The following is a 24,597-nucleotide window of genomic DNA, read 5'->3' on the forward strand; positions in this document are numbered from 1 at the left end:
TGTATCTATTCTTTTTCAAATTCTTTTCCCATTTAGGTTGTTACATAATATTGAGCAGAGTTTCCTGTGCTATACAGTAGGTCCTTGTTTGTTGTCCATTTTAAATATAGCAGTGTGTACATGTCAATCCCAAACTCCCTAACTATCCCTTCCCTCATCCTCCTCCACCCACCCCCCCCAACCCCTGTCACCATAAGTTCATTCTCTAAGTCTGTGAGTCTGTTTCTGTTTTGTAAATAAGTTCATTTGTATCATTTCTTTTTAGATTCTGCATATAAGCGATACCATAGGATATTTCTCTTTTTCTGTCTGACTTCACTCAGTATGACAGTCTCTAGGTCCATCCATGTTGCTGCAAATGGCATTATTTCATTATTTTTTTAATGGCTGAGTAATATTCCATTGTATATATGTACCACATCTTCTTTATCCATTCCTCTGTCGACGGACACTTAGGTTGCTTCTTTGTCTTGGCTATTGTAAATAGTGCTGCAATGAACATTGGGGTGCATGTATCCTTTCAGACCATGTTTTTCTCCAGATATATGCCCAGGAGTGGGATTGCAGGATCATATGTTGGCTCTTTTTTTAGTTTTTTAAGACATATCCCATCATCTTGGGAAAAGAAATGTGAGGGAAGTCTGCTGGATTCTTCTGAGGAAGTTTTCCTCACTATAAAAGGGACATATAACAGGGATGCCCCATTTCTGCCTCTGAACATTGCCTGCATGGGTGCTTGGAATGGCAGTGGCTCTCTTGAAACCAAGAGAAGAGCCAGCCTAGGGGAATAGGAGGAAAGGGTGGAAGGACCCTGGAGCCTTTGTGACATTGTTGAGCAACTGAACAAAGCAGATCCAAGACCTTGTCCTCACAAGCTTAATTCTGGTGGGAGCAGATGACAACAAACACATGCATTATTAAAATACATAGTATATTAGAGAGGAGTAAGCACGATGGAATGAAATAAAGCAGGGAAGGGGGACAAGGAGTGCTGGGGAGGAATGGCTGCATTTTTGTTTGTTTGTTTTTTTAGTTACTTTTGGCTGATTTGGGTCTTTGTTGCTGCGCGCTGGCTCTCCCCAGTTGCGGCGAGCGGGGGCCACTCCTCGCTGCGGAGCTCAGGCCTCTCATTGCAGTGGCCTCTCCCGTTGAGGAGCATGGGCTCCAGGCACTTGCTTCAGTGGTTGTAGCTCACGGGCTCTAGAGCACAGGCTCAGTAGTTGTGGCGCACGGGCTTAGCTGCTCTGTGGCATGTGGGATCCTCCCGGCCCAGGGTTCGAACCCATGTCCCCTGCACTGGCAGGCGGACTCTAAACCACTGCGCCACCAGGGAAGCCCTGCATTTTTTAAAGGGTGGTCAATGAAGGCTTCTCTGAGAAGGTAACATTTACTTACAGACCCAACAGAGACAGGGGATGTGGAAAAGCATTCCAGACAGAGGGCACAGTAAGTTCAAAAGCCTTGAGTGTATTTGGAGAACATCCTGTGTCTAAAGAACTGCTAGGACCCCTGTGACCAAGGCTGGGGAGCAACTGGAGAGTAAGTGGGTGGAGATTAGTTCAGTATCAGGCTGATGCTGAAGCCTTTGATTCTTACTGTAAATGAGATGGAACGCTTTGGAGGATGGCAAGGAGGGTGACAGGAGCTGACCTATGTTAAAAAAAAAGAAAGAAAGAAAGAAAGAAAAGCCCACAATAGAGGCAGTGAAGAAAAGTTAAGAGAAAGTAAACAACGTTAACTGGACTAGAACATGATTCAGAGTAATTCAGGTATCAGTTCAAATTTTTATTTATCTTGAAAAACTTGTGTCAGAAACCATTTTGCTTATCCTAGTGTGAAGATGTAAGAAAGAGCTTACTGGAGGGTTCTTATTAAGTAACATTCTTTCCAAAAGGGTCTCTGATTTTTTTTTTTTTTTTTAAACAGCGTGTCTATGTAAGACTGTGCCATATAAGTACATTCACCAAATCCTGTGAGATCTAAAAGTAAATTTGATTCAGGGGTTGTGAGGTAGCTTTTATTACTAGAGAGAAATTTTCCTAAATGTCAGTATATAGTGCTAGTGTGGAAACAGACGTTGCTTTCCTCAAACAAATAGATAAATTTTATCTTATTTTACTTCCCGAATAAAGTTTTACATTAGTAAAAGGTATCCTTCAGCCTTTTGATTTTGGTCTTTTTTCATGTGAATTGGTGGCTCTAATAAATGCAGAGTTCTTTACTTACTTGTGGTAAATTCTGTGAACCATTTATGCTAAGGCATGTCAGACCAGCTACTGGGAAATGACAGCCCTGTATCTGGCTGTCCATTACATGAACACGTAATAACTCATTTATATTCGAATAGTAGGTATACCTTTAACACCAGATAAGGTATTTTCCAGGTCAGTTATATCCTCTCTAGTTTATTCATAGATTCCTATCTAGGGTGGATACTTTTCATTGAGTCTAAAGAATCTCTTGTGAACCAGCTCTTTAGTTTTAGACATAAATCCTTTCAGATCAAGAACAGAAACCTCCTGTGTGGATTACTGCTGTATATTCTGTGATAAGCCGGCATTGACTTTGAAGGAAGAAAATTTTATTTTTGGAAGCAGGATCTTTAAATTAATTCTTTTGAATTCTCATCAAGTTCCAAAGAATAAGCATTCTTGGAGACTTTATGGAGTGCCTCATGTATGCCAGTACATGGTAGTATTGTTAGTACTAAAGGTAATACTTTGGTGCCTTTGCGTTGATAGCACTAATGGGTATTATTACCTTCATTTTCACAAGAGGATGCTGAGGCCCATAGAGGACATGTGACTTGCTCAAAGTCATTTAGCAAATAAGTGTGGAAGTCAAATTGGTACCCACGTCTGGGTGACCTCGCAGTCCGTGCCGTCTTCTCAAAGCGGCTCACCGGTGAAGGCAGAAATCAACATGACATGTTCCCTCAGATGAGTTTTGTTTCTCCAGGGTCTCATTTCTGAATCTGTTATTTCCCTTAGCTCTGTTTGGACCTTAACAGTCCTGTGCAAAGTAGAACACTGAGGTCTTTCTGGTGTCACTTTGTAGCTCCATTACTATGCATTTTGTGTGGCTTTTTAAATGTAGTGATTATTCATTATTAACCAAGCTCCTAAATTCCAATATGATCATATTCATTTTATTTCCACTTTAATAAGGTGGATTTTTTGTTTTAATAGATCACACTTAAGACTTTTTCCTGAAATTATGAAGTATCAGTTTGCAATTAAAATCACAAACCAGTGATATTTAAAGAGTGTATAATATTATGATATGCGTCATGTTTTATTATTTGTACCTAAGGGTCTAAAAAGCCATCATTATTGATTTGTAGGAGAACTGATTAAGGAACATTCAGCCAGCTCTGTGATAACATTGGAATTTTATTGCAGAACTACTGTGTTGACTCTATATCATATCTTAGGTGGTCTCATGATCGCTAAAATTATCCTGGTCTAAATTTAATATAAAATTGGGAAAAAAGTGTTTGAAAGGGTAATGTCATCAAATGCCTAAATCTTAATTGCCATATATTAATTTTTCCTCTCTCTGTTTGTGTTTTTTTCCCTAGGAGAAAAATTCAAAGTGGAAACAAAGACCATTGCTGTTGACTTTACATCAGAAGATATTTATGATAAAATTAAAACAAGCTTGGCAGGTCTTGAAATTGGTGTTTTAGGTTTGTATCTTTTTCATGTTTAGAGATTCTTCTTGCATTTATTGACTAGGATTTTCTTTTTGGATGTTTGGTGTTCAATTGGTGAAATGACTAGTGAGAAGAAAATGGTCTCGTTAATACAAGTGATCATTAGATGATATGGATCTATATACGCTTGAATCTTTATGTTTTGGATTGTATTTTAATGATGATTCTACAATTTAGGTTGTTTTCCCTGCCTGCTTTATTTCCAGTCTCTCATTTTCTCTGCATATATTTAGATACAGCTATATCATAATAATCCTTTGTGGTGGGTAATGCTGACCCATTTTTACAGCTGAGGAAATAAAGGCTTAGAGGGGTCTCAGCCTTTTGTTCAATATTACCCCCCTCCCCGACAAGGAACCTTTTTAGACATTATTTTCCCCTAGTCCACCCTCCCATGAGACTTTAATACCACAGATCCACTGTGTATCTTGTTTATGTGCTGTATGTATATCTGTTCTTTATACATAAAAATGATAAGAGCTCACACCATACCCCCGAATCAAGTTTTGTTCCCTTGGGGGAGCTATCACCCCAGTTGAGAAAACGTGGCTCAGAGAGATGAGTGACTTGCCTAAGCTGCCGTAGAGACTGAGTACTGCGCATGGGATTTAGCCACTGTTTGTTTTTTCTGAGTCTCCTACTCCCTTGTGTTACACCTTAGCTACCTTATTGCCAAAAACCGATGCTTCTGCTGAGATGTGGAAGTATTGGACCTTGTTATGGAAAAGATTCACCAGATTTTGAGGAAAAGAAAAAAAAAAAACAGGCTTCAGAAAGTTACCCAGCATTCTCTGACTCATTTCTAGAAAGAAAAAGGGCATCTAGTTCAGAAAAACGTCACTTCTTCACTAAATCTCTTTATCCCACTGCCTAAATTGGTGTGAACCTGGTAATTGCCATTGTTTTCTTTATTGGACTATAAAAGGAGGAACCACGAAGAGAAAATACTTTTAAAAAATGTTTCTTAACCTTTCTTTAGTCAAGACCCCACCTGTCTTCCTCATACTATAAAAGAATGGTCTCTTATATAATTTCTTGAAAAGGCAATTAAAAAAAAGTTATATACATTATAGCCCTACATAGTGCCATTGGACCTGGGGTTAACCCTGGCTTTGATGTGTTATCTTTTCACCTCCTGCCTGGTCCATATCACACATCACCACGCCCCACCTACCCTCACAGCTATTCCCATACTTATAGGAGAGCCAGTAGCAAAAGATGAATGAACACACAGGTCTAATTTTTGCCTTGTTCTTCTCTAATACATACATTACTCAGAGTCTTTCACAAGCTCTTCTTCCTTTAGCTTAACCTAAAGCACAGCTAACATCTGTAAAATTCTCAACTTTTTAAAAATTCCAAGTCAGTAGTAGCTGTAACTTACTAGTTAGGATAGACACTGCCATAGTCCATCCAAACCCCTTTCAAACTAGTCATGGACTGGATAGTGAAGGCTGGCTTCGGCAAGGAGGGGGATCAAGGATCCCTAATGAGAGGAGACTTATTTTGAACTTGTGTTCTTGAAGAATAACTTTGTTTCAGGAGTAGTTCAGTTAATCACAGTTGTCCTTAGCTTTGTATAAATTCCAGCTGCTTTTCACTGGGTAATTTTGAAAGTATAGCTACTCTGGGACTATGCCATTGAAAACGGAAGATGTCAGGCATCAGGTTGCTGCTGGGCTGGAGGGTTATAAAAGGCACTCTTCAGCTGTTCTTTCCTGACCCAGTATATACAAAGTCTGCAGTGTGATTTTATGCACAATAGGTAGATCTCTTAAGGATGAGGGTGCAGAGTACATGGTGCCCAAGCACCTTTTCCCCACTTCTAGAATCCTAGGACTTGTGTCAATACATAAGCATTGATATTTAGACCTAAGGGTTGATATTTTCCTGGGCCACATATGCTAATGGAACCACTGCTTTTGTAGTCCAGCCCCTTAGTAAATTGCAACCTGTGAGTTGGCAGTTTACACCCCTCTTTATTCATTCATTCATTCATTCGTCAGTCAATGAACTGGAGATAAAACAATGAACAGGAAAGCGCCTGGCTTTATGTAGTATAATGTTCTAAAGGGAAGGACAGCCCTAATAATAAATAGTTACCTGTGGGCTAAGTGTTGAGATGGGGAGGGCAGGGTGTAATAAGAGGGCAAAAGGGATGATGGAGTTGATATGGGGAGAAATAATGGTGACTTGGCCTAGCCAGTGTTAGGAAAAAGGATGATTCCAGAAATATTGAGGAAGCAGGACTCTACTTGTGAGAGATTGCAAGAGAACTCATGATGACCTTCGGGGTTCTGGCTTGAGCATCTGTGTCAATAGTGCCATCTAATAAAATGGGGAATCCTGGAGGAGGAGCCTTCTTGGGAATGAGGATCATTTAAGTTTGGGGTTCCTCTAGGATGTCCAAGTGGGGTTGTTAAGTCGATAGTGGACATACGGATCTAGGTTTCAGTAGAGCTCCTAACTAGAGATAGAGTTTGGAGGTAAGTCATCTCTGAGTAGTAATCTCACTGAAGAAAGGAAACTGGAGCTAATCCAGGGAGAATGGAGAGAAGGTAAAGAGAAAACTGGGGACAGAGCTCTCTGTTATCAAAGGCTGCCTGGAACGTACAGTGTGAAGGAGGGAAAATTTTTTGCACAAGTTCAGCACTGTCCACTGGAAATAATAATGCAAACCACACATTTAATTTGAACATTTCTAGTAGCCACACTTTTAAAAAGCAAAAAGGAACAAATGAACTAATTTTTATAATGTATTTTATTTTAACCCACTATATCCAAAATATTATCACTAACATGTAATCCACATAAAGTTTTTCGAAACATTTTGTATTCTTTTTCTCATACCAAATCCTCAAGTCTAGGGTGTATTTTACATTTATAACATATCTCAGTTTGGACCAGCTACATTTTAAGTGTTCAGTAGCCACATGTGCCTAGTGATGGATATCTAGCTCTAGTTCATCTTGGCTGTCTCTCATCCTCAGTTTGGGTGGGAGAGCCATAAATATAATTTCTAGGTTTTTCTTGTGCTTTAACATAGCTTTCAACCAGGGGCAGTTCTGCAGTGTCTGGCAAGGTCCAGAGACATTTCTGGTTGTCACTAATTGAGGGGGGAGGAGGAGGAAGTTCTACTGGCCCCCGGCGGGTACAGGGCGGGGATGCTGCTAAACTTCCTTCAGTGCACAGGACAGACTCCCACAGCAAAGCACGATCAGTCTAAAAGCTCAGCAGTGCTGAGGTTGAGAAACCCTGCTTTGAAGTTATATTGTAACTAAATAGTTCTGATTAAATACTTACGGAGACACACACACACATACACAGACAACTTAATTTTTGATTTCTAGGTTGGTTACAGATCAATAATAAAAATAATTATAGCTAATGTTTACATACGCCTTTAAAGTTCATAGCAGCACTTTCACATACATTATACTATTAGTTGGCTGTACATTTTGTTTTCTTTCTACTCTACCAGAACTGTCTCCTTAATCATAAGCTTTGTATAATTATATTGACATTTATTAGCAGATATCTTATATTGCATTGTAATTTTACTTTGTCAAGATTTTTGAGGAAACTATTAAAACACCTTTATGAGCTAAATTTTACCTTACTGCTAGGTCATATTTCAACCAAATCTTACATTTCTTTCTCTAGTGTGGGTATAACCCTCTAGAACTTGTGGGAGGGGTCTGGTGTTGATGTTTTCTTTTTTTTATGATTACCTGGGCCTATAGCCCCTTCACTTTCTTCCCTTTTTCCTCTCCATCCAGATCCCACATACCCCCCCTTCTGTCTAATAAGGGGAAGATAATCTTATTTATTCTCCTTCCTCCTCTGCTTAATGTCGGTCTCACCTTTATAACATTCCCTAAAATAACAAACATGTACATTGATTTCTAGTAAGATTTAGCAATCCTTATTAAGTCATAGGAGAGAATTTTGTCTACCGAGTATTAATGAAACCAGTAATGATAAAAAGATAAAAATCACCAAGGTACATTCCATTTGTTTGAATAGCACTAACCACTAAAGCATAGTCAGTGCTTAATAAAGAAAATTAATATTTTCAGAATTACAAAGGAAAATGCTAAAGCTATTGGTTATGAAAGAAACATTGTTTTCAATAAGATAAGCAGAAAGAAAATGGCCATGAATCGTGTGAATTTGTACTGAAAGGTCACCATCACTTGATAAGACTATAAATGCGTAAGGCTGAGACAATGAATTCTTAACTCTGGTGTGTAAAATAAGTAAGCATCTGCTGTCTTCTCTCAGGCAAAGGCCAAGAAACACAGATTTGGGAAAACTTAAAAAACTTCAGCTATTTAGAGAAAATGACATCAGTCCTTTCAATAAGCAAACAGTTAGTTAACAAAATATGACTGCTATAGTGCTCACTTGATTCCTCAAGAGAGACTCTCATGTGTGTTCCAGATTGGTTTGGAGGACTTCATACAATACATCGCAGGAGGCGTAATTTACCAAGGCCAGGGGAGTAGCCTTGCATTTAGAAGTATGCCACAGAGAATACTTTTTTCAAATTTCACTATGATTTTTTTAACTTTTAAAAAGTGGCATTCTTTATTCTAGAGGTAAAAATAAAAAGGTCCTCCTGGAAAAAGATAGTTACTTGTTTTGTGATTCATTAAAAAAAAAAAAATCAACCATAGCTTTATTCAAGCTTGTAATTCATACTAGACCAAGAATTTCCCTATGCCAAATGCTATGAAGGTCCTCTCCACCCATACTATCATTATTATTATTATTATTTTTAAACTTATTTATTTATTTTATTTTTGACTGCCTTGGATCTTTGTTGCTGTGCGTGGGCTTTTCTCTAGTTGCGGCAAGCGGGGGCTACTCTTCGTTGCAGTGCGCGGGCTTCTCGTTGGGTGGCTTCTCTTGTTGCAGAGCGCAGGCTCTAGGCACACGGGCTTCAGTAGTTGTGGCTCGCGGGCTCTAGAGCGCAGGCTTAGTAGTTGTGGCGCAGGGGCATAGTTGCTCCGCGGCATGTGGCATCTTTCCGGACAAGGGCTTGAACCCGTGTCCCCTGCATTGGCAGGCGGATTCTTAACCACTGTGCCACCAGGGAAGCCCATACTGTCATTATTTATGTAACTTGTAGAGTCAAGAGAATCGGTTGGTACAGGGTGACAGCCTGTGATGGCTTAGTGTCTTAGGCCTATTTATTACCCATCAACTTTTTCCTATCTCTACACAGTGCCCATAATTTTATTAGGAAGCATCATTTAAATAACAACAATATGTATAGATAATAAAAGTCAGTTGATTGCAAAGAGTAATTGATTGCAAAATCTGGAATAGACCTTTTTATTCTCTTTTCTTCCTGTGCCCTTCATAAATTAATAATTGTTCTATTAATGTAGTTGGTGGGTTATTTTTAAATTGGTATCCTTCCCTTCTCAGCTGAATGCAAAAATACCTCTTGATTATCCTTGCCTAAGCAACCTTATGGATTATGGGAAATACTTGGGAAGCATTTGTGTTCTGTTTTTCTCCCCTACAACCTAGTATTTCCCTGAATGTTCTGAGATGGAGAATAGTTGAGTGTTGGGAATAAGTATCTTAAAAGATAGTTTGAGCAGAGATTAATAGTTAAGATCAGTCAACTCTATAACTGTTTATACTTAATTTTCAAAGCTTTTTAACAAAAGACCCAAGAGTATTTTTAGCTACCTGGGGGAAAGGACCAGTGATCTTCAAAATGGCAAACTCCCAGGTAATTAATTTGGTTGGAATCCAGAGATGGCTTCCTTATAGTTCAGTGTCAAAGAAAGAGGAAATAGATGCCTAGGAGAGGGAGCCGCAAGCCTGCAGGAACTGGGTTGAGGAAAACTTTTCTAGGAACCCTGGGAAGGAAGAAATCTTGAGCGTACTGGGAAGTTATGTGGCTTTCCAGTCCCAATTGATGAAGGAAGTTACAAGTAAAAGAGTCTTGCTTCTTTAGAGGGTTTAAAAATATATAATGCTTCAGATTATCTTCTTGCCAATTTCAGGAACTTTACTAATTAGAAATTAGTTTTAAATTGCCTTCTTTTGAAATGTAAATATCTCTGAAAGGGCAATGACATCTTCATTTACATCTTATTGGGATTAGTACATTCAGTTTACTGTCTCCTTGCTGAATCAGTCACCCTGAGGAAATGACTATCTTAGTTAATGAAAGACATGGAGAAATCATTTCAAAATGGAGAAGAGAGGCTTAAAGAGGAAACTGTAGTGGTAGATTGGCGATTGGTGGGGTGCTGAGAGGGGATGAAAAATAGTAGGGCAAAATAAAGTTAGTTGAGAGAGCACCAATGATAAGTGTTTGGAAATACCCTCCTTCCTTTTTTTTTTTTCCTGGAACCCAGGTATAAAATGACTCAGGCTCAAGAAAGGACAGAGGCTATTATTCTAAAGTATGTAGGAAAGGATTACAGGAGCATGGTAGGATGATAGTTTGCAGAGAGGGTGGAGTTTCTCTATTATGCCACGATATGATTTTCATGCCTTCTAGGGGTTAAGGATACTTCCCAAAACTTCCCTTTTGTAATACAATTGAATTCTGTCCCTAACCACCCCAGAGGTAGTGTAGACTCCACAAGTTCAAGGACACAGTCTCCAATTAAACTGCATTCACTTCAGACATCAGCTACACGTTTGGGGGCGCAGGCCACCTGCACTTCTGACCAACTGGCTACAAATTCCCCTTACCCCTTCAGGTTCGACAATTTGCTACCCTTAAAAAAATTACAGTTGTATTGTGAAGGATACAAATCGAGACCAGCCAAATGAACAGACACATAAGGCACAGTCCGAGAGGCGTCCAAACACAGAGCTTCTGAGCCCTCTCCTTATGGAGTCAGGACTCATCACCCTTTCCACACATCTGTGTGTTCACCAGCTAGGAAGCCTGTGCTGATTTGTCTCCTTAGCTTAAACTCAGGTGTGATCGCAAAGGCCCCGCCTTGAATAGCAAAGACATTCCAAGGGTTTAGACATTTCCAACCCAGGAATCTGGGGCAAAGACCAGACAAATTCTTTACTATACAGCATCTTTTCTTTCCTATTTGTTTTCTGTGGTTTTTTTAAAGATACTTTTCTCTTTGGTATTTTTTTTTGGAACATCTTTACTGGAGTATAACTGCTTTACAATGTGTTAGTTTCTGCTGTATAACAACGTAAATCAGCTATACATATACATATATCCCCATATCTCTTTCTTCTTGCATCTTCCTCCCATCCTCCCTATCCTACCCCTCCAGGTGGTCACAAAGCACCAAGCTGATCTCCCTGTGCTATGCAGCTGCTTCCCACTAGCTATCTATTTTACATTTGGTAGTGTATATATGTCCATGCCACTCTCTCACTTCCTCCCAGCTTACCCTTCCCCCTCCCCGTGTCCTCAAGTCCATCCCCTACGTCTGCGTTTTTATTCCTGTCCTGCCCCTAGGTTCTTCAGAACCTTTTTTTTTTTTTGAGAGTCCATATATATGCATTAGCATACAGTATTTGTTTTTCTCCTTCTGACTTACTTCACTCTGTATGACAGACTCTAGGTCCATCCACCTCACTACAAATAACTCTATTTCGTTTCTTTTTATGGCTGAGTAATATTCCATTGTATATATGTGCCACATCTTTATCCATTCATCTGTTGATGGACACTTAGGTTGCTTCTGTGTCCTGGCTATTGTAAATAGAGCTGCAGTGAACATTGTGGTACATGACTCTTTTTGAATTTCGGTTTTCTCAGGGTATATGCCCAGTAGTGAGATTGCTGGGTCGTATGGTAGTTCTATTTTTAGTTTTTTAAGGAACTTCCATACTGTTCTCCATAGTGGCTGTATCAATTTACATTCCCACCAACAGTGCAAGAGGGTTCCCTTTTCTCCACACCCTCTCCAGCATTTATTGTTTGTAGATTTTTTGATGATGGCCATTCTGATTGGTGTGAGGTGATACCTCATTGTAGTTTTGATTTGCATTTCTCTAATGATTAGTGATGTTGAGCATCCTTTCATGTGTTTGTTGGCAAATTGTATATCTTCTTTGGAGAAATGTCTATTTAGGTCTTCTGCCCATTTTTGGATTGGGTTGTTTGTTTTTTTGATATTGAGCTGCATGAGCTGCTTGTATATTTTAGAGATTAATCCTTTGTCAGTTGCTTTGTTCGCAAGTATCTTCTCCCATTCTGAAGGTTATCTTTTCGTCTTGTTTTGGTTTCCTTTGCTGTGCAAAAGCTTGTAAGTTTCATTAGGTCCCATTTGTTTATTTTCGTTTTTATTTCCATTTCTCTAGGAGGTGGGTCAAAAAGGATCTTGCTGTGATTTATGTCACAGAGTGTTCTGCCTATGTTTTCCTCTAAGAGTTTTATAGTGTCCAGTCTTACATTTAGGTCTTTAATCCATTTTGAGTTTATTTTTGTGTATGGTGTTAGGGAGTATCCTAATTTCATTCTTTTACATGTAGCTGTCCAGTTTTCCCAGCACCACTTATTGAAGAGGCTGTCTTTTCTCCATTGTGTATTCTTGCTTCCTTTATCAAAGAAAAGGTGACCATATGTGCGTGGGTTTATCTCTGGGCTTCCTATCCTGTTCCACTGATCTATATTTCTGTTTTTGTGCCAGTACCATACTGTCTTGATTACTGTAGCTTTGTAGTATAGTCTGAAGTCAAGGAGCCTGATTCCTCCAGCTCCGTTTTTCTTCCTCAAGATTGCCTTGGCTATTCGGGATCTTTTGTGTTTCCATACAAATTGTGAAATTTTTTGTTCTAGTTCTGTGAAAAACGCCATTGGTAGTTTGAGAGGGATTGCGTTGAATCTGTAGATTGCTTTGGGTGGTATAGTCATTTTCACAATGTTGATTCTTCCAATCCAAGAACATGGTATATCTCTCCATCTGTTTGTATCATCTTTAATTCCTTTCATCAGTGTCTTATAGTTTTCTGCATACAGGTCTTTTTTCTCCTTAGGTAGGTTTCTTCCTAGGTATTTTATTCTTTTTGTTGCAGTGGTAAATGGGAGTGTTTCCTTAATTTTTTTTTCAGATTTTTCATCATTAGTGTATAGGAATGCAAGAGATTTCTGTGCATTAATTTTGTATCCTGCTACTTTACCAAATTCATTAATTAGCTCTAGTAGTTTTCTGGTAACATCTTTAGGATTCTCTGTGTATAGTATCATGCCATCTGCAAACAGTGACAGTTTTACTTCTTCTTTTCTGATTTGGATTCCTTTTATTTCTTTTTCTTCTCTGATTACTGTGGCTAAAACTTCCAAAACTATGTTGAATAATAGTGGTGAGAGTGGGCAACCTTGTCTTGTTCCTGATCTTAGTGGAAATGGTTTCAGTTGTTCACCACTGAGGACGATGTTGGCTGTGCATTTGTCATATATAGCCCTTATTATGTTGAGGTAAATTCCCTCTATGCTTGCTTTCTGGAGGGTTTTTATCATAAATGGTTGTTGAATTTTGTCAAAAGCTTTTCCTGCATCTATTGAGATTATCATATGGTTTTTATCCTTCAGTTTGTTAATATGGTGTATCACATGGATTGATTTGCATATATTGAAGAATCCTTGCATTCCTGGGATACACCATGATCAGGTGGGGTTTATGATCCTTTTAATGTGTTGTTAGATTCTGTTTGCTAATATTTTGTTGAGGATTTTTGCATCTGTGTTCATCAGTGACATTGGCCTGTAGTTTTCTTTTTTTGTGACATCTTTGTCTGGTTTTGGTATCAGGGTAATGGTGGCCTCGTAGAATGAGTTTGGGAGTGTTCCTCCCTCTGCTATATTTTGAAGAGTTTGAGAAGGATAGGCGTTAGCTCTTCTCTAAATGTTTGATACAATTCGCCTGTGAAGCCATCTGGTCCTGGGCTTTTGTTTGTTGGAAGGTTTTTAATCACAGTTTCAATTTCAGTGCTTGTGATTGGTCTGTTTATATTTTCTATTTCTTCCTGGTTCGGTCTCGGAAGGTTGTGCTTTTCTAAGAATTTGTCCATTTCTTCCAGGTTGTCCATTTTATTGGCATGCAGTTGCTTGTAGTAATCTCTCATGAGCCTTTGTATTTGTGCAGTGTCAGTTGTTACTTCTCCTTTTTCACTTCTATTTCTGTTGATTTGAGTCTTCTCCCTTTTTTTCTTGATGAGTTTGGCTAAAGGTTTATCAATTTTGTTTATCTTCTCAAAAAACCAGCTTTTAGTTGTATTGATCTTTGCTATTGTTTCCTTCATTTCTTTTTCATTTATTTCTGATCTGATCTTTATGATTTCTTTCCTTCTGCTAACTTTGGGTTTTTGTTGTCCTTCTTTCTCTAATTGCTTTAGGTGTAAGGTTAGGTTGTTTATTTGAGATTTTTTTTGTTTCTTGAGGTAGGATTGTATTGCTATAAACTTGCCACTTAGAATTGCTTTTGCTGCATCCCATAGGTTTTGGGTTGTCGTGTTTTCATTTTCATTTTTTTCTAGGTATCTTTTGATTTCCTCTTTGATTTCTTCAGTGATCTCTTGGTTATTTAGTAGCGTATTGTTTAACCTCCATGTGTTTGTATGTTTTACAGTTTTTTTTGCTGTAATTGATATCTAGTCTCATAGCGCTGTGGTCGGAAAAGATACTTGATATGATTTCAATTTTCTTAAATTTACCAAGGCTTGATTTGTGACCGAAGATATGATCTATCCTGGAGAATGTTCCACGAGCACTTGAGAAGAAAGTGTATTCTGTTGTTTGTGGATGGAATGTCCTATAAGTATCGATTAAGTCCATCTTGTTTGTATCATTTAAAGCTTGTGTTTCCTTATTTATTTTCATTTTGGATGACCTGTCCATTGGTGAAAGTGGGGTGTTAAAGTCCCCTACTATGATTGTGGTACTGTCGATTTCCCCTTTTATGGCTGTTAGCATTTGCCTTACGTACTGAGGTGCTCCTATGTTGGGTGCATAAATGTTTACAATTTTTATATCTTCTTCTCAGATTGAGCCCTTGATCATTATGTAGTGTCCTTCTTTGTCTCTTGTAGTAGACTTTATTTTAAAGTTTGTTTTGTCTGATATGAGAATTGCTACTCCAGCTTTCTTTTGATTTCCATTTGCATGGAATATCTTTTTCCATCCCCTCACTTTCAGTCTGTACATGTCCCTATGTCTGAAGTGGGTCTCTTGTAGACAGCATGTATATGGGTCTTGTTTTTGTATCCATTCAGCAAGCCTGTGTCTTTTGGTTGGGGCATTTAATCCATTTACATTTATGGTAATTATCGATATGTATGTTCCTATTACCATTTTCTTAATTGTTTTGGGGTTTTTTTTGTGGGTATTTTCCTTCTCTTGTGTTTCCTGCCTAGAGAAGTTCCTTTAGCATTTGTTGTAAAGCTGGTTTGGTGGTGCTGAATTCTCTTAGCTTTTGCTTCTCTGTAAAGGTTTTAATTTCTCCATCAAATCTGAATGAGATCCTTGATGGGTAGAGTAATCTTGGTTGTAGGTTTTTCCCTTTCATCACTTTAAATATGTCCTGCCACTCCCTTCTGGCTTGCAGAGTTTCTGCTGAAAGATCAGCTGTTAACCTTATGGGGATTCCCTTGTATGTTTTTTGTTGCTTTTCCCTTGCTGCTTTTAATATTTTTTCTTTGTATTTAAAATTTTTGATAGTTTGATTAATACGTGTCTTGGTGTGTTTTTCCTTTGATTTATCCTGTATGGGACTCTCTGCGCTTCCTGGACTTGATTGACTGTTTCCTTTCCCATATTAGGGAATTTTTCGGCTATAATCTCTTCAAATATTTTTCAGTCCCTTTCTTTTTCTCTTCTTCTTCTGGGACCCTTATAGTTCGAATGTTGGTGCGTTTAATGTTGTCCCAGAGGTCTCTGAGACTGTCCTGAATTCTTTTCATTCTTTTTTCTTTATTCTGGTCTGTGGTAGTTATTTCCACTATTTTATCTTCCAGCTCACTTACCCGTTCTTCTGCCTCAGTTATTCTGCTATTGATTCCTTCTAGAGAATTTTTAATTTCATTTATTTTGTGTTCATCATTGTTTGTTTGCTCTTTAGTTCTTCTAGGTCCTAGCTAAACGTTTCTTGTATTTTCTCCATTCTGTTTCCAATATTTTGGATCATTTTTACTATCAATACTCTGAATTGTTTTTCAGGTAGACTGCCTACTTCATCTTCATTTGTTTGGTCTGGTGGGTTTTTACTTTGCTCCTTCATCTGCTGCGTATTTCTCTGTCTTCTCATTTTGCTTAACTTACTGTGTTTGGGGTCTCCTTTTCTCAGGCTGCAGGTTTGTAGTTCCCGTTGTTTTTGGTGTCTGCCCCCAGTGGGTAAGGTTGGTTCAGTGGGTTTTGTAGGCTTTCTGGTGGAGGGGACTGGTGCCTGTGTTCTGGTGGATGAGGCTGGATCTTGTCTTTCTGGTGGGCAGGACCATGTCCGGTGGTGTGTTTTGGGGTGCCTGTAACCTTATTATGATTTTAGGCAGCCTTTCTGCTAATGGGTGGGGTTGTGTTCCTGTCTTGCTAGTTGTTTGACATGGGGTGTCCAGCAGTGGAGCTTGCTGGTTGTTGAGTGGAGCTAGGTCTTAGCGTTGAAATGGAGATCTCTGGGAGAGCTCTCGCCGATTGATATTACATAGGGCTGGGAGGTCTCTGGTGGTCCAGTGTCCTGAATTCGGCTCTCCCACCTCCAAGGCTCAGGCCTGACACCCAGCCGGAGCACCAAGACCCTGTCAGCCACACAGCCTGGTACGTGGGGAGTCTCTTGCCTTTTGGGAAGTCTGAGGTCTTCTGCCAGCGTTCAGTAGGTGTTCTGTAGGAGTTGTTCCACATTTAGATATATTTTTGTTGTATTTGTGGGGAGGAAGGTGATCTCCATGTCTTACTCCTCTGCCATCTTGGAGGTCCTCCTTCTTTCCTATTTGTTGATTGATTCATCAGTCAGTCATACACTCACTCATTCAAGAAGTAGAATTCCAGAGATATAGCAGTAAACAAAACTGATATTGTTTTTGCTTTCATAGAAGACAGCCAATAAACAAGTAATTGGGAATGTGTTGCCTTTAATGACAGGGTATGTTATGGAGGAAGCTAAGAGTATTGGAGATGATCTCTCTGAGAAAGTAATATTTACGTTGAGACCTGAATGCTGGTTAACCCTGGGAGAAGAGATGTTTCCTGGTAGAAGAAGCAGTATGTACAAAACAGTATGTACTCTGAGGTGAATGTGCTTGGCAAGTTGGAGGAACTGACAGAAGATATGTAAATCTAGAGCATGAATGCAAAGGGGATAGTGCTAGAGTCTGGAGATTAAGCAGTGCCAGATCCCGGAAGGCTTTAGAAAACCAGGTTGATATGTTTGGACTTTATTGGAAGGACAGTGTAGACATTGTAGAGTTTTAAGCAGTAAATTGATATCATCCTAGAATTTTAGAGAGTTCATTCTGACTCCCAAGTGGAAGGGGCAAGAATTGACACAAGGAAAACAATAAGGTTATTTCAGCATTGAAATATAAGATGAGGATGGCTTATATTAGGATGATGGCAATGGGAATGGATAGAAGTGAATTGACTAGAGATATGTTTAGGAAATAGAAATAGGACTAATTTCTGATGAGGTCCTCATCAGAAGTCTTGTCTGACAGAAGGAGTGAAGAATAATGGTAGTTTGTTGTTTTTAATTATTTTTGCCAAGATTCATTAAGTATTTTTTATATGCCATGCATCATGCTAATGAATCTCATTTAATCCCCAACAATCCTATAAGGTAGACACTAATATTTCTATACCCATTTTACAGACAGAAAACAGGCTTACAGTGATTAAATGCATTGTCCAGGGTTATACAATTGCTAATTAGCAACCTCCAGGTCAACTTGAGCAACTGGCTGCTGTTTCTCTAACACAGGAGACCGTGAGCCAGGACAATTCTGTAGAGAAGAATGATGATTTCGTTTTGGGTTATGTTAAATTTGAGAGAGCTGTGAGAAAGCCAAGTGGAGTTTCAAGTAGACAGTGGCATCTGGTATAAATGCCCTCCTTTGTGTTGAATGAAGCAGAAGCCTGATGTAGCCAATCATGGCAAGCAGAATAGGTACATGGAATTTTTAGGGGATTCATCAGGAACATTATTAGACTAAGTATAGTGCCTTATAGTTCCATTAGATGTATTGAATGAAATTGGATTTCCAAAGTGAGACTAAGACTTTGAATTCATATTATTTCCTTTTATTCAAAAACCACTAATGGTATTAATTAAAGCAAAACCTTTAACTTAAAACTGGGTAATTAGTTATGATTTCAGAAATGTAAGTAGAACCGTAATTCATGAAATTGATACGTATTCCTCCCATTCGCTGAGATTTAACTACCAATCTTCTGCCATCCTTCTTTCCTCATCCTCTCTTCCAACTTTATGTATGTGTATGGGTCAATTCTTGCCCCAAATCTTATGTGGTTTTGTAATGAACGTCACGTAGCAGTTTATAATTAAACAGCTGAGGTGAAATGTTCTGTTGTTTTGCTTCTAACTCGATCTTAATTTTTCAATTTCTGAGTAAAAGCGCTGCAGATTTAAAGCCTTGTAAACTCTCTTTTATTTAGAAATTGCTACTCGCAAGTGTAGGAAAACTGTAAAGTTTGCAAAATGTTTTACTTGGTGTTCCAAATATCATCTGTCAGAGTATGAACATGTGCTAGCTACAGCAATATGTTAAATAAGGCAAAGAAGAAATTTTCTTTGCATCACTTTCCAAACTCTGCAGACTGTAAGATTAGATCTTCTCGAATGAAGTAAAGAGGGTAAAGAAGCAATTAGGATAAATTCAATCAGTATAAAGTTATTCTGGTTAACTGTTGCCTAGAGCTCTCTTTTAGAAGGATCTCTCCACTTCAGTGCTGGTCACGAACAGTAAAAACAGAGAGAACTTGGTTGTCTTGCTGCAGCCCTTATGGTAGTGTTGGGTGCAAAATAGGAGTTCAGTGAATACTTGTTGAATAAATGACCACACAACAAGAACAACTCTTTCTCCTCCATTTATTAACATACTAGTATGTTCCAGGCATTGGGTTAAAGATTTTATGCATATTATCTCATTTAATTCTTATCCCTATTTTATTTATAAAGGTGATGTGGAAACTGAGGCTTGTTGGGGTGAAATCACCTGCATCTTGTTAAGATCTGGTAGTAGTAGAGCCAGGACTGAAACCTGGGTCTGTTGGACTCCAAGATCCATCCCCTCCTAGTTCAAAAGCTTAAGACAGGAGGTGTTTCTCCCTACTTGTGCTGTTACTTGGGTCTACATTTTTATTTTTTAGAATTTATTTAATTTTTTGGGCTGCATTGGGTCTTCGTTGCCGCACGCGGGCTTTCTCTAGTTGTGATGAGCGGGGGCTACTCTTCGTCGCGTTGTGCGTGCTTCTCATTGCAGTGGCTTCTCTTGTGGAGCACGGGCTCTAGGCGCGCGGGCTGCAGTAGTTGTGCCGTGTGGACTCAGTAGTTGTGGCACGCGGGCTCTAGAGTGCAGGCTCAGTAGTTGTGGTGCACGGGCTTAGTTGCTCCGCGGCATGTGGGATCTTCCCCGACCAGGGCTCAAACCCGTGTCCCCTGCATTGGCAGGCAGATTCTTAACCACTGCGCCACCAGGGAAGCCCCTACATTTTAAAAATTCAGTATATTTTCAAATATAGTGAGGTAGCAGCATTTTTAAAAATTCATTTTTATTAATGAATTCTAATAGGTTTTCCATTTCTCTAGTCTTTATATGGGTGCTTGAACTGCATTAGTGTATCCAACTACAAATGTGACCAAAATGTAAACTTATTTTAATATTTTCTACTTTGATATTATGAGAAGGAGATACAGAAGACTTTGCATTATTTCATATATATTAGGAAGCCCAACCATTAGGCAGTGTATTTTTTTTTTTTACATCTTTATTGGAGTATAATTGCTTTACAATGGTGTGTTAGTTTCTGCTTTATAACAAAGTGAATCAGCTATATATATATCCCCATATCTCTTCCCTCTTGTGTCTCCCTGCCATCCTCCCTATCCCAGCCCTCTAGGTGGTCACAAACCACCGAGCTGTTCTCCCTGTGTTATGTGGCTGCTTCCCCCTAGCTATCTATTTTACATTTGGTAGAGTATATACGTCCATGCCACTCTCTCACTTCGTCCCAGCTTACCGTTCCCCCTCCCCGTGTCCTCAAGTCCATTCTCTACGTCTGCGTCTTTATACCTGTCCTGCCCCTAGGTTCTTCAGAACCCTTTTTTTTTTTTAGATTCCATATATATGTGTTAGCATACGGTATTTGTTTTTCTCTTTCTGTCTTACTTCACTCTGTATGATAGTTTCTAGGTCCATCCACGTCACTACAAATAACTCAATTTTGTTTCTTTTTATGGCTGAGTAATATTCCATTGTATATATGTGCCACATCTTCTTTATCCATTCATCAGTCGATGGACACTTAGGTTGCTTCCATGTCCTGGCTATTGTAAACAGAGCTGCAGTGAACATTGTGGTACATGACTCTTTTTGAATTACGGTTTTCTCAGGGTATATGCCCAGTAGTGGGATTGCTGGGTCGTATGGTAGTTCTATTTTTAGTTTTTTAAGGAACCTCCATACTCTTCTCCATAGTGGCTGTATCAATTTACATTCCCACCAAAGTGCAAGAGGATTCCCTTTTCTCCACACCCTATCCAGCATTTATTGTTTGTAGATTTTTTGGTGATGGCCATTCTGACTGATGTGAGGTGATACCTTGTTGCATTTTTGATTTGCCTTTGTCTAATGATGAGTGATGTTTAGCATCCTTTCATGTGTTTGTAGGCAGCGTATTTCTCAACCACCTTGATTTCTTATGTCTGATTAATCTGGAAAAGGTAGCAGGTTGAAGGTGGTCTCTGTGTGGTTACCCATATCTGTTATTATTGTGTTTGTTCAGATGGACTTTTATTCTCTAGTAATTTGTTGTCATTTGCTCCTCCCGCATGCCCAACCCAGATACCAAAAATCTAATTTCCTAATGACATCATTATCTCTATAGCAGCTGGTTTTGATAAAGGATTCTAAGTCCAGTGAGGTCAGAAGCAGCAGCAAATGAATTTAGAAGAAACAAACCTTGTGTATGTTCTTGTCATTTTTAAAACGTGTGAGATGTGGAAGTGATTTTTAAACAGTAGTATGATGTAATTTAGAATATTTATATATATAACATTCAGAAATACTCTGTGTATTTTCTGAGTCTAAAGTACTATATGTATCAGTATTGGTGTTTTAGAAAGTTCTGGGTGGCGAATGTGGAGAGCACTGCTGAACACGGCGCACTGACAGTTCCTCCCTGCGAGGATCTCGCCACCTCCTTCTTCCCACTTACCTGTCGTTGTTCTTGGTCTGTCTTCACCTCTGTTCTCCATCTGCCTCATCTCTTCTGTTGAGCTCTTCCCAATCTTGGAACTCCACTGAGAAACTGATGGGAAATAGTTTATATGTTCATGGCCCTTGGGGTGGTGGTTGGAATTCTGAGATTATGTGGACATACCTCGTTTTCTGAAAGACATGGTGTGTTACACGAGTTAAAAAGCTTTTTCAGGTCATTGAACAAAAAATGTTCAATCTGTCTCTGGTGCCTCCTTGAAGAATTCAAGAAAACTCACTAATGAACAGATATTTAATGCCAATTTAAAATGCTGCCATTTAAGAGGGATTTTCAACTATCTGAAAAATGTTGGAACAACTTGTGGCATTGTTTGGTTTGGTGAATCCTATAATGAATCCTGTAATATAAGAAGATGGCATTGCATGCACCCATTCTAAGTGAGATTAAATTATAATGGAAATATTTCCATCCTTCCCTCCTACCCAAAGCCTGTTTTCTTCCTTCTCCAAGTCTCTGAAAGCTTTCCGCCTGCTGTTTGGCTGTTGCTGCCACCTAGTGTCTCACAATAAAATTGCAATGAGTTTGCCTTTTCCATAAGATTCACACTATTGTGCAATTTATGGAAATAACTGTTTGAGAGCAACAGTTGTTTTTCTTTAACTCTTAAATAATAGCACCCTGAAGTGATTACTTATTGTGAAGACAATATGGGTAGCATATATTCCACTAGCAAAATGTGCAACTAATGAAGCAGGAAAGGATTTAAGAGTCCTAGTTCCTAGTAAAGGACAACTTGCCAGTGTGACCTTGACGTGTACTTCCCTTCGTAAAATCAGGCTCAGTGGGGCTTCCCTGGTGGCGCAGTGGTTGAGAGTCTGCCTGCCAATGCAGGGGACACGGGTTCGAGCCCTGGTCTGGGAGGATCCCACATGCCGCGGTGCAACTAGGCCCGTGAGCCACAACTACTGAGCCTGCGCGTCTGGAGCCTGTGCTCCACAACAAGAGAGGCCTCGATAGTGAGAGGCCCGCGCACCGTGATGAAGAGTGGCCCCCGCTCGCCGCAACTAGAGAAAAGCCCTCGCACAGAAACAAAGACCCAACACAGCCAAAAATAAATAAATAAATAAATAAATAAGTAAAATCAGGCTCAGTGCTCTGAAAGATCTGTTCCAGCTTTAACACCTTTTTCTTTTCTGTGTGTATTTTTGGTTATAAAAGTATAACCTTTATACGTGATGCTGTTTATTTCTTTGGGTTAACGTTCTCAGTGTTGACTGTGTTTTCTTTTAGAGTTGTGTTAAATAGATGATCACGTTTTCACTGTATGAGTAGATAGCTTTGATGGCTTTCCTTTGCTCAATTAGCTGAGACAGATCTGAAGATTTTCTGTTGTAAATACAGCCTTACCCAGAGTAACACTTCCTTGCTTGCTTAGTTATGTGTGGGCTTCCTTAGCTCGACTTTGGCCTTGTAACAGAAGTTGCAAAGATTGCAAAGTTAACTGTGCTGCTTACAAAGTTCCTGGATTTTTTTCTTTAATCCATGTCTGGACTTTAAATATTTATAATTACACTATTCAATTTTCTTTAGAATTTTGAAATAGAGCATTAGTATTTCCATGGGCTAGAAAGAGATCTGAAGATAGAAAGTTTTCTAGATACAGGAGAGTGAAAAGAGATGGAGTTTGCTGTATGTGACAGCATTTTCTTTATTTTATTTTTTAAAAAATATTTATTTGTTTATTTGGCTGCGCTGAGTCTTAGTCGTGGCACGTGGGATCTTTTAGTTGTGGCATGTGGGATCTAGTTCCCTGACCAGGGATCGAACCCGGGCGCCCTGCATTGGGAGTGCAGAGTCTTAACCACTGGACCACCAGAGAAGTCCCCAACAGCATTTTCTTGAAATCGTGAAGAATGTTACAATTTGGCAAAAACCTTTCCTTGAGGATTCTGTAATCTTAAACTGACTTTGTAAAGAATATTTTGTTTATGCATAGTGTTTTAACAGATATTTTGGTTGTTGCTGTTTCTCTTAGTAACATTATAATAAGACATTCATCATTTATAACTCTGTAGATGGTTAAGACAAAGTTGAATGAACATAAACCCTCACCTTCAACTAGTTTTGGCTTAATTGTTAACAGATCTTTTATAGAATTGATTCCTAGACCTCTGGTGGGTGGAGAACCTTTTGAATAAAATAAAAATAAAAATGGATTTGAACCTGCTATTATTTTTTTGTTTAGATACCATCCCTATTCAGATGGGCAAGAATCTGAGTTAAATACAGTTTGCTTTGCTACTGTCCTTTGCCTACAGACTTTTCAGACAGGTTTCAGTGATCTTGTTCGAGCCATCCTGACCAAATTGTACCAGTAAAATCTTGAGGCTTACAGCCTGAAGTGACTGGCTTACTGCTAAATATAGAACCCTTATTGAGTTCCTTTGAACTGCTAATTTTGTTAGTCTATTGAAAAAGTTACTATTACTATTATCAGGTTTATCAGGCACAATTCCTTATAAGCTTGAGCAGAACTATCAGAATTTCATTATCTTTTTGCTACTGAAAGCTTTCTTTTCTAATACTCTACCGTTTTATTAAACATTGCTATCAGATTTCTGTTTATTATCCAATTATTACTCACAGTTTTTCCTGAACTAAATACTGAATGAAGGCATAGGATGGCTTTAAAGTAGTGGTTAAGAGCCTAGCCTCTGAAGTCAAATTTCCTGAGTTTGAATCCTAGCCTTACTTTGCTCTATGACCTTGGGCAAGTTATTTAACCGCTGTGAACTTCAAGCCTTCCCGCATATCCCAGATGAGGTCTGGGACAGGCTCCCATAGCACTCTGTACTTTGCAATGAAATAATTGTTTTATTCCTTTTTGTTTAGTGCCTCTCTCTTCCTACTGGATAGTTTGCTCCATGATGCCAGAAACTGCCTTTTTCTTTATGGTTTTTCTAGTTCCTGACACGTCTTGCACATAGATGAATGGTAAATTTTGTTGAATGATTAAATGAGCTCTCATTTAAGAGGTGAAGAAACTGAGATGTATATCATGCGTGACTTACCCCAATTCACACATTTTCTGAAACAGTTATAAGTAGAACTCAAGTTTCCGGTCTCCTACATAATAGTACTTTCCGCTCTTTCTACTACACTATGGAAGTTGAAGATCTAGAGAGGGGTTAAGCAATATCTATAAATAATTGTATTACAGAGGCAGAATACACACATACTTCAAGGGGCTAGGGAAATTGAGAGGCAAATAAAAAGTCCTTTTGCCAGGAGTTGGGTATAGAAAGGCTTAATGAAGGAGGAAACATTTGAACTGTGTCCCTACAGGTAGATTTTGGAGAGACAGGTCACTCTAGACATAAACAGCATTTTATGTAATTGTATGTATCATCTTAGTTGATATCTTTAATCTCTTTTTTTTCAATAAATCTCTAAAATGTATATGTTAGCCAGCTGATGATCTTGTCTT

The 24,597-nt window shown here is 38.8% G+C and overlaps 1 protein-coding gene and 1 long non-coding RNA gene across 2 annotated transcripts in view; one reads left to right on the plus strand and one right to left on the minus strand.

Moving 5' to 3' along the window:
* LOC309636919 overlaps nt 1-24,594 on the minus strand; it is a 74,627-nt gene extending 50,033 nt beyond the window's left edge. The window contains exon 1 of the long non-coding RNA XR_014250317.1: nt 12,223-24,594. This is a non-coding gene — a long non-coding RNA (uncharacterized lncRNA). The remainder of the gene's footprint in view (nt 1-12,222) is intronic.
* The window catches only part of HSD17B12 (hydroxysteroid 17-beta dehydrogenase 12), a 177,750-nt gene that overhangs the window by 107,540 nt on the left and 45,613 nt on the right, over nt 1-24,597 (plus strand). The window contains exon 4 of the mRNA XM_082410569.1: nt 3,581-3,688. Coding sequence (XP_082266695.1) covers nt 3,581-3,688 — 108 coding nt within the window. The remainder of the gene's footprint in view (nt 1-3,580; nt 3,689-24,597) is intronic.

This window comes from Balaenoptera physalus (genome assembly GCF_965194825.1).
Source record: "Balaenoptera physalus genome assembly, chromosome: 10".
NCBI classification, from domain to species: Eukaryota; Metazoa; Chordata; class Mammalia; order Artiodactyla; family Balaenopteridae; genus Balaenoptera; species Balaenoptera physalus.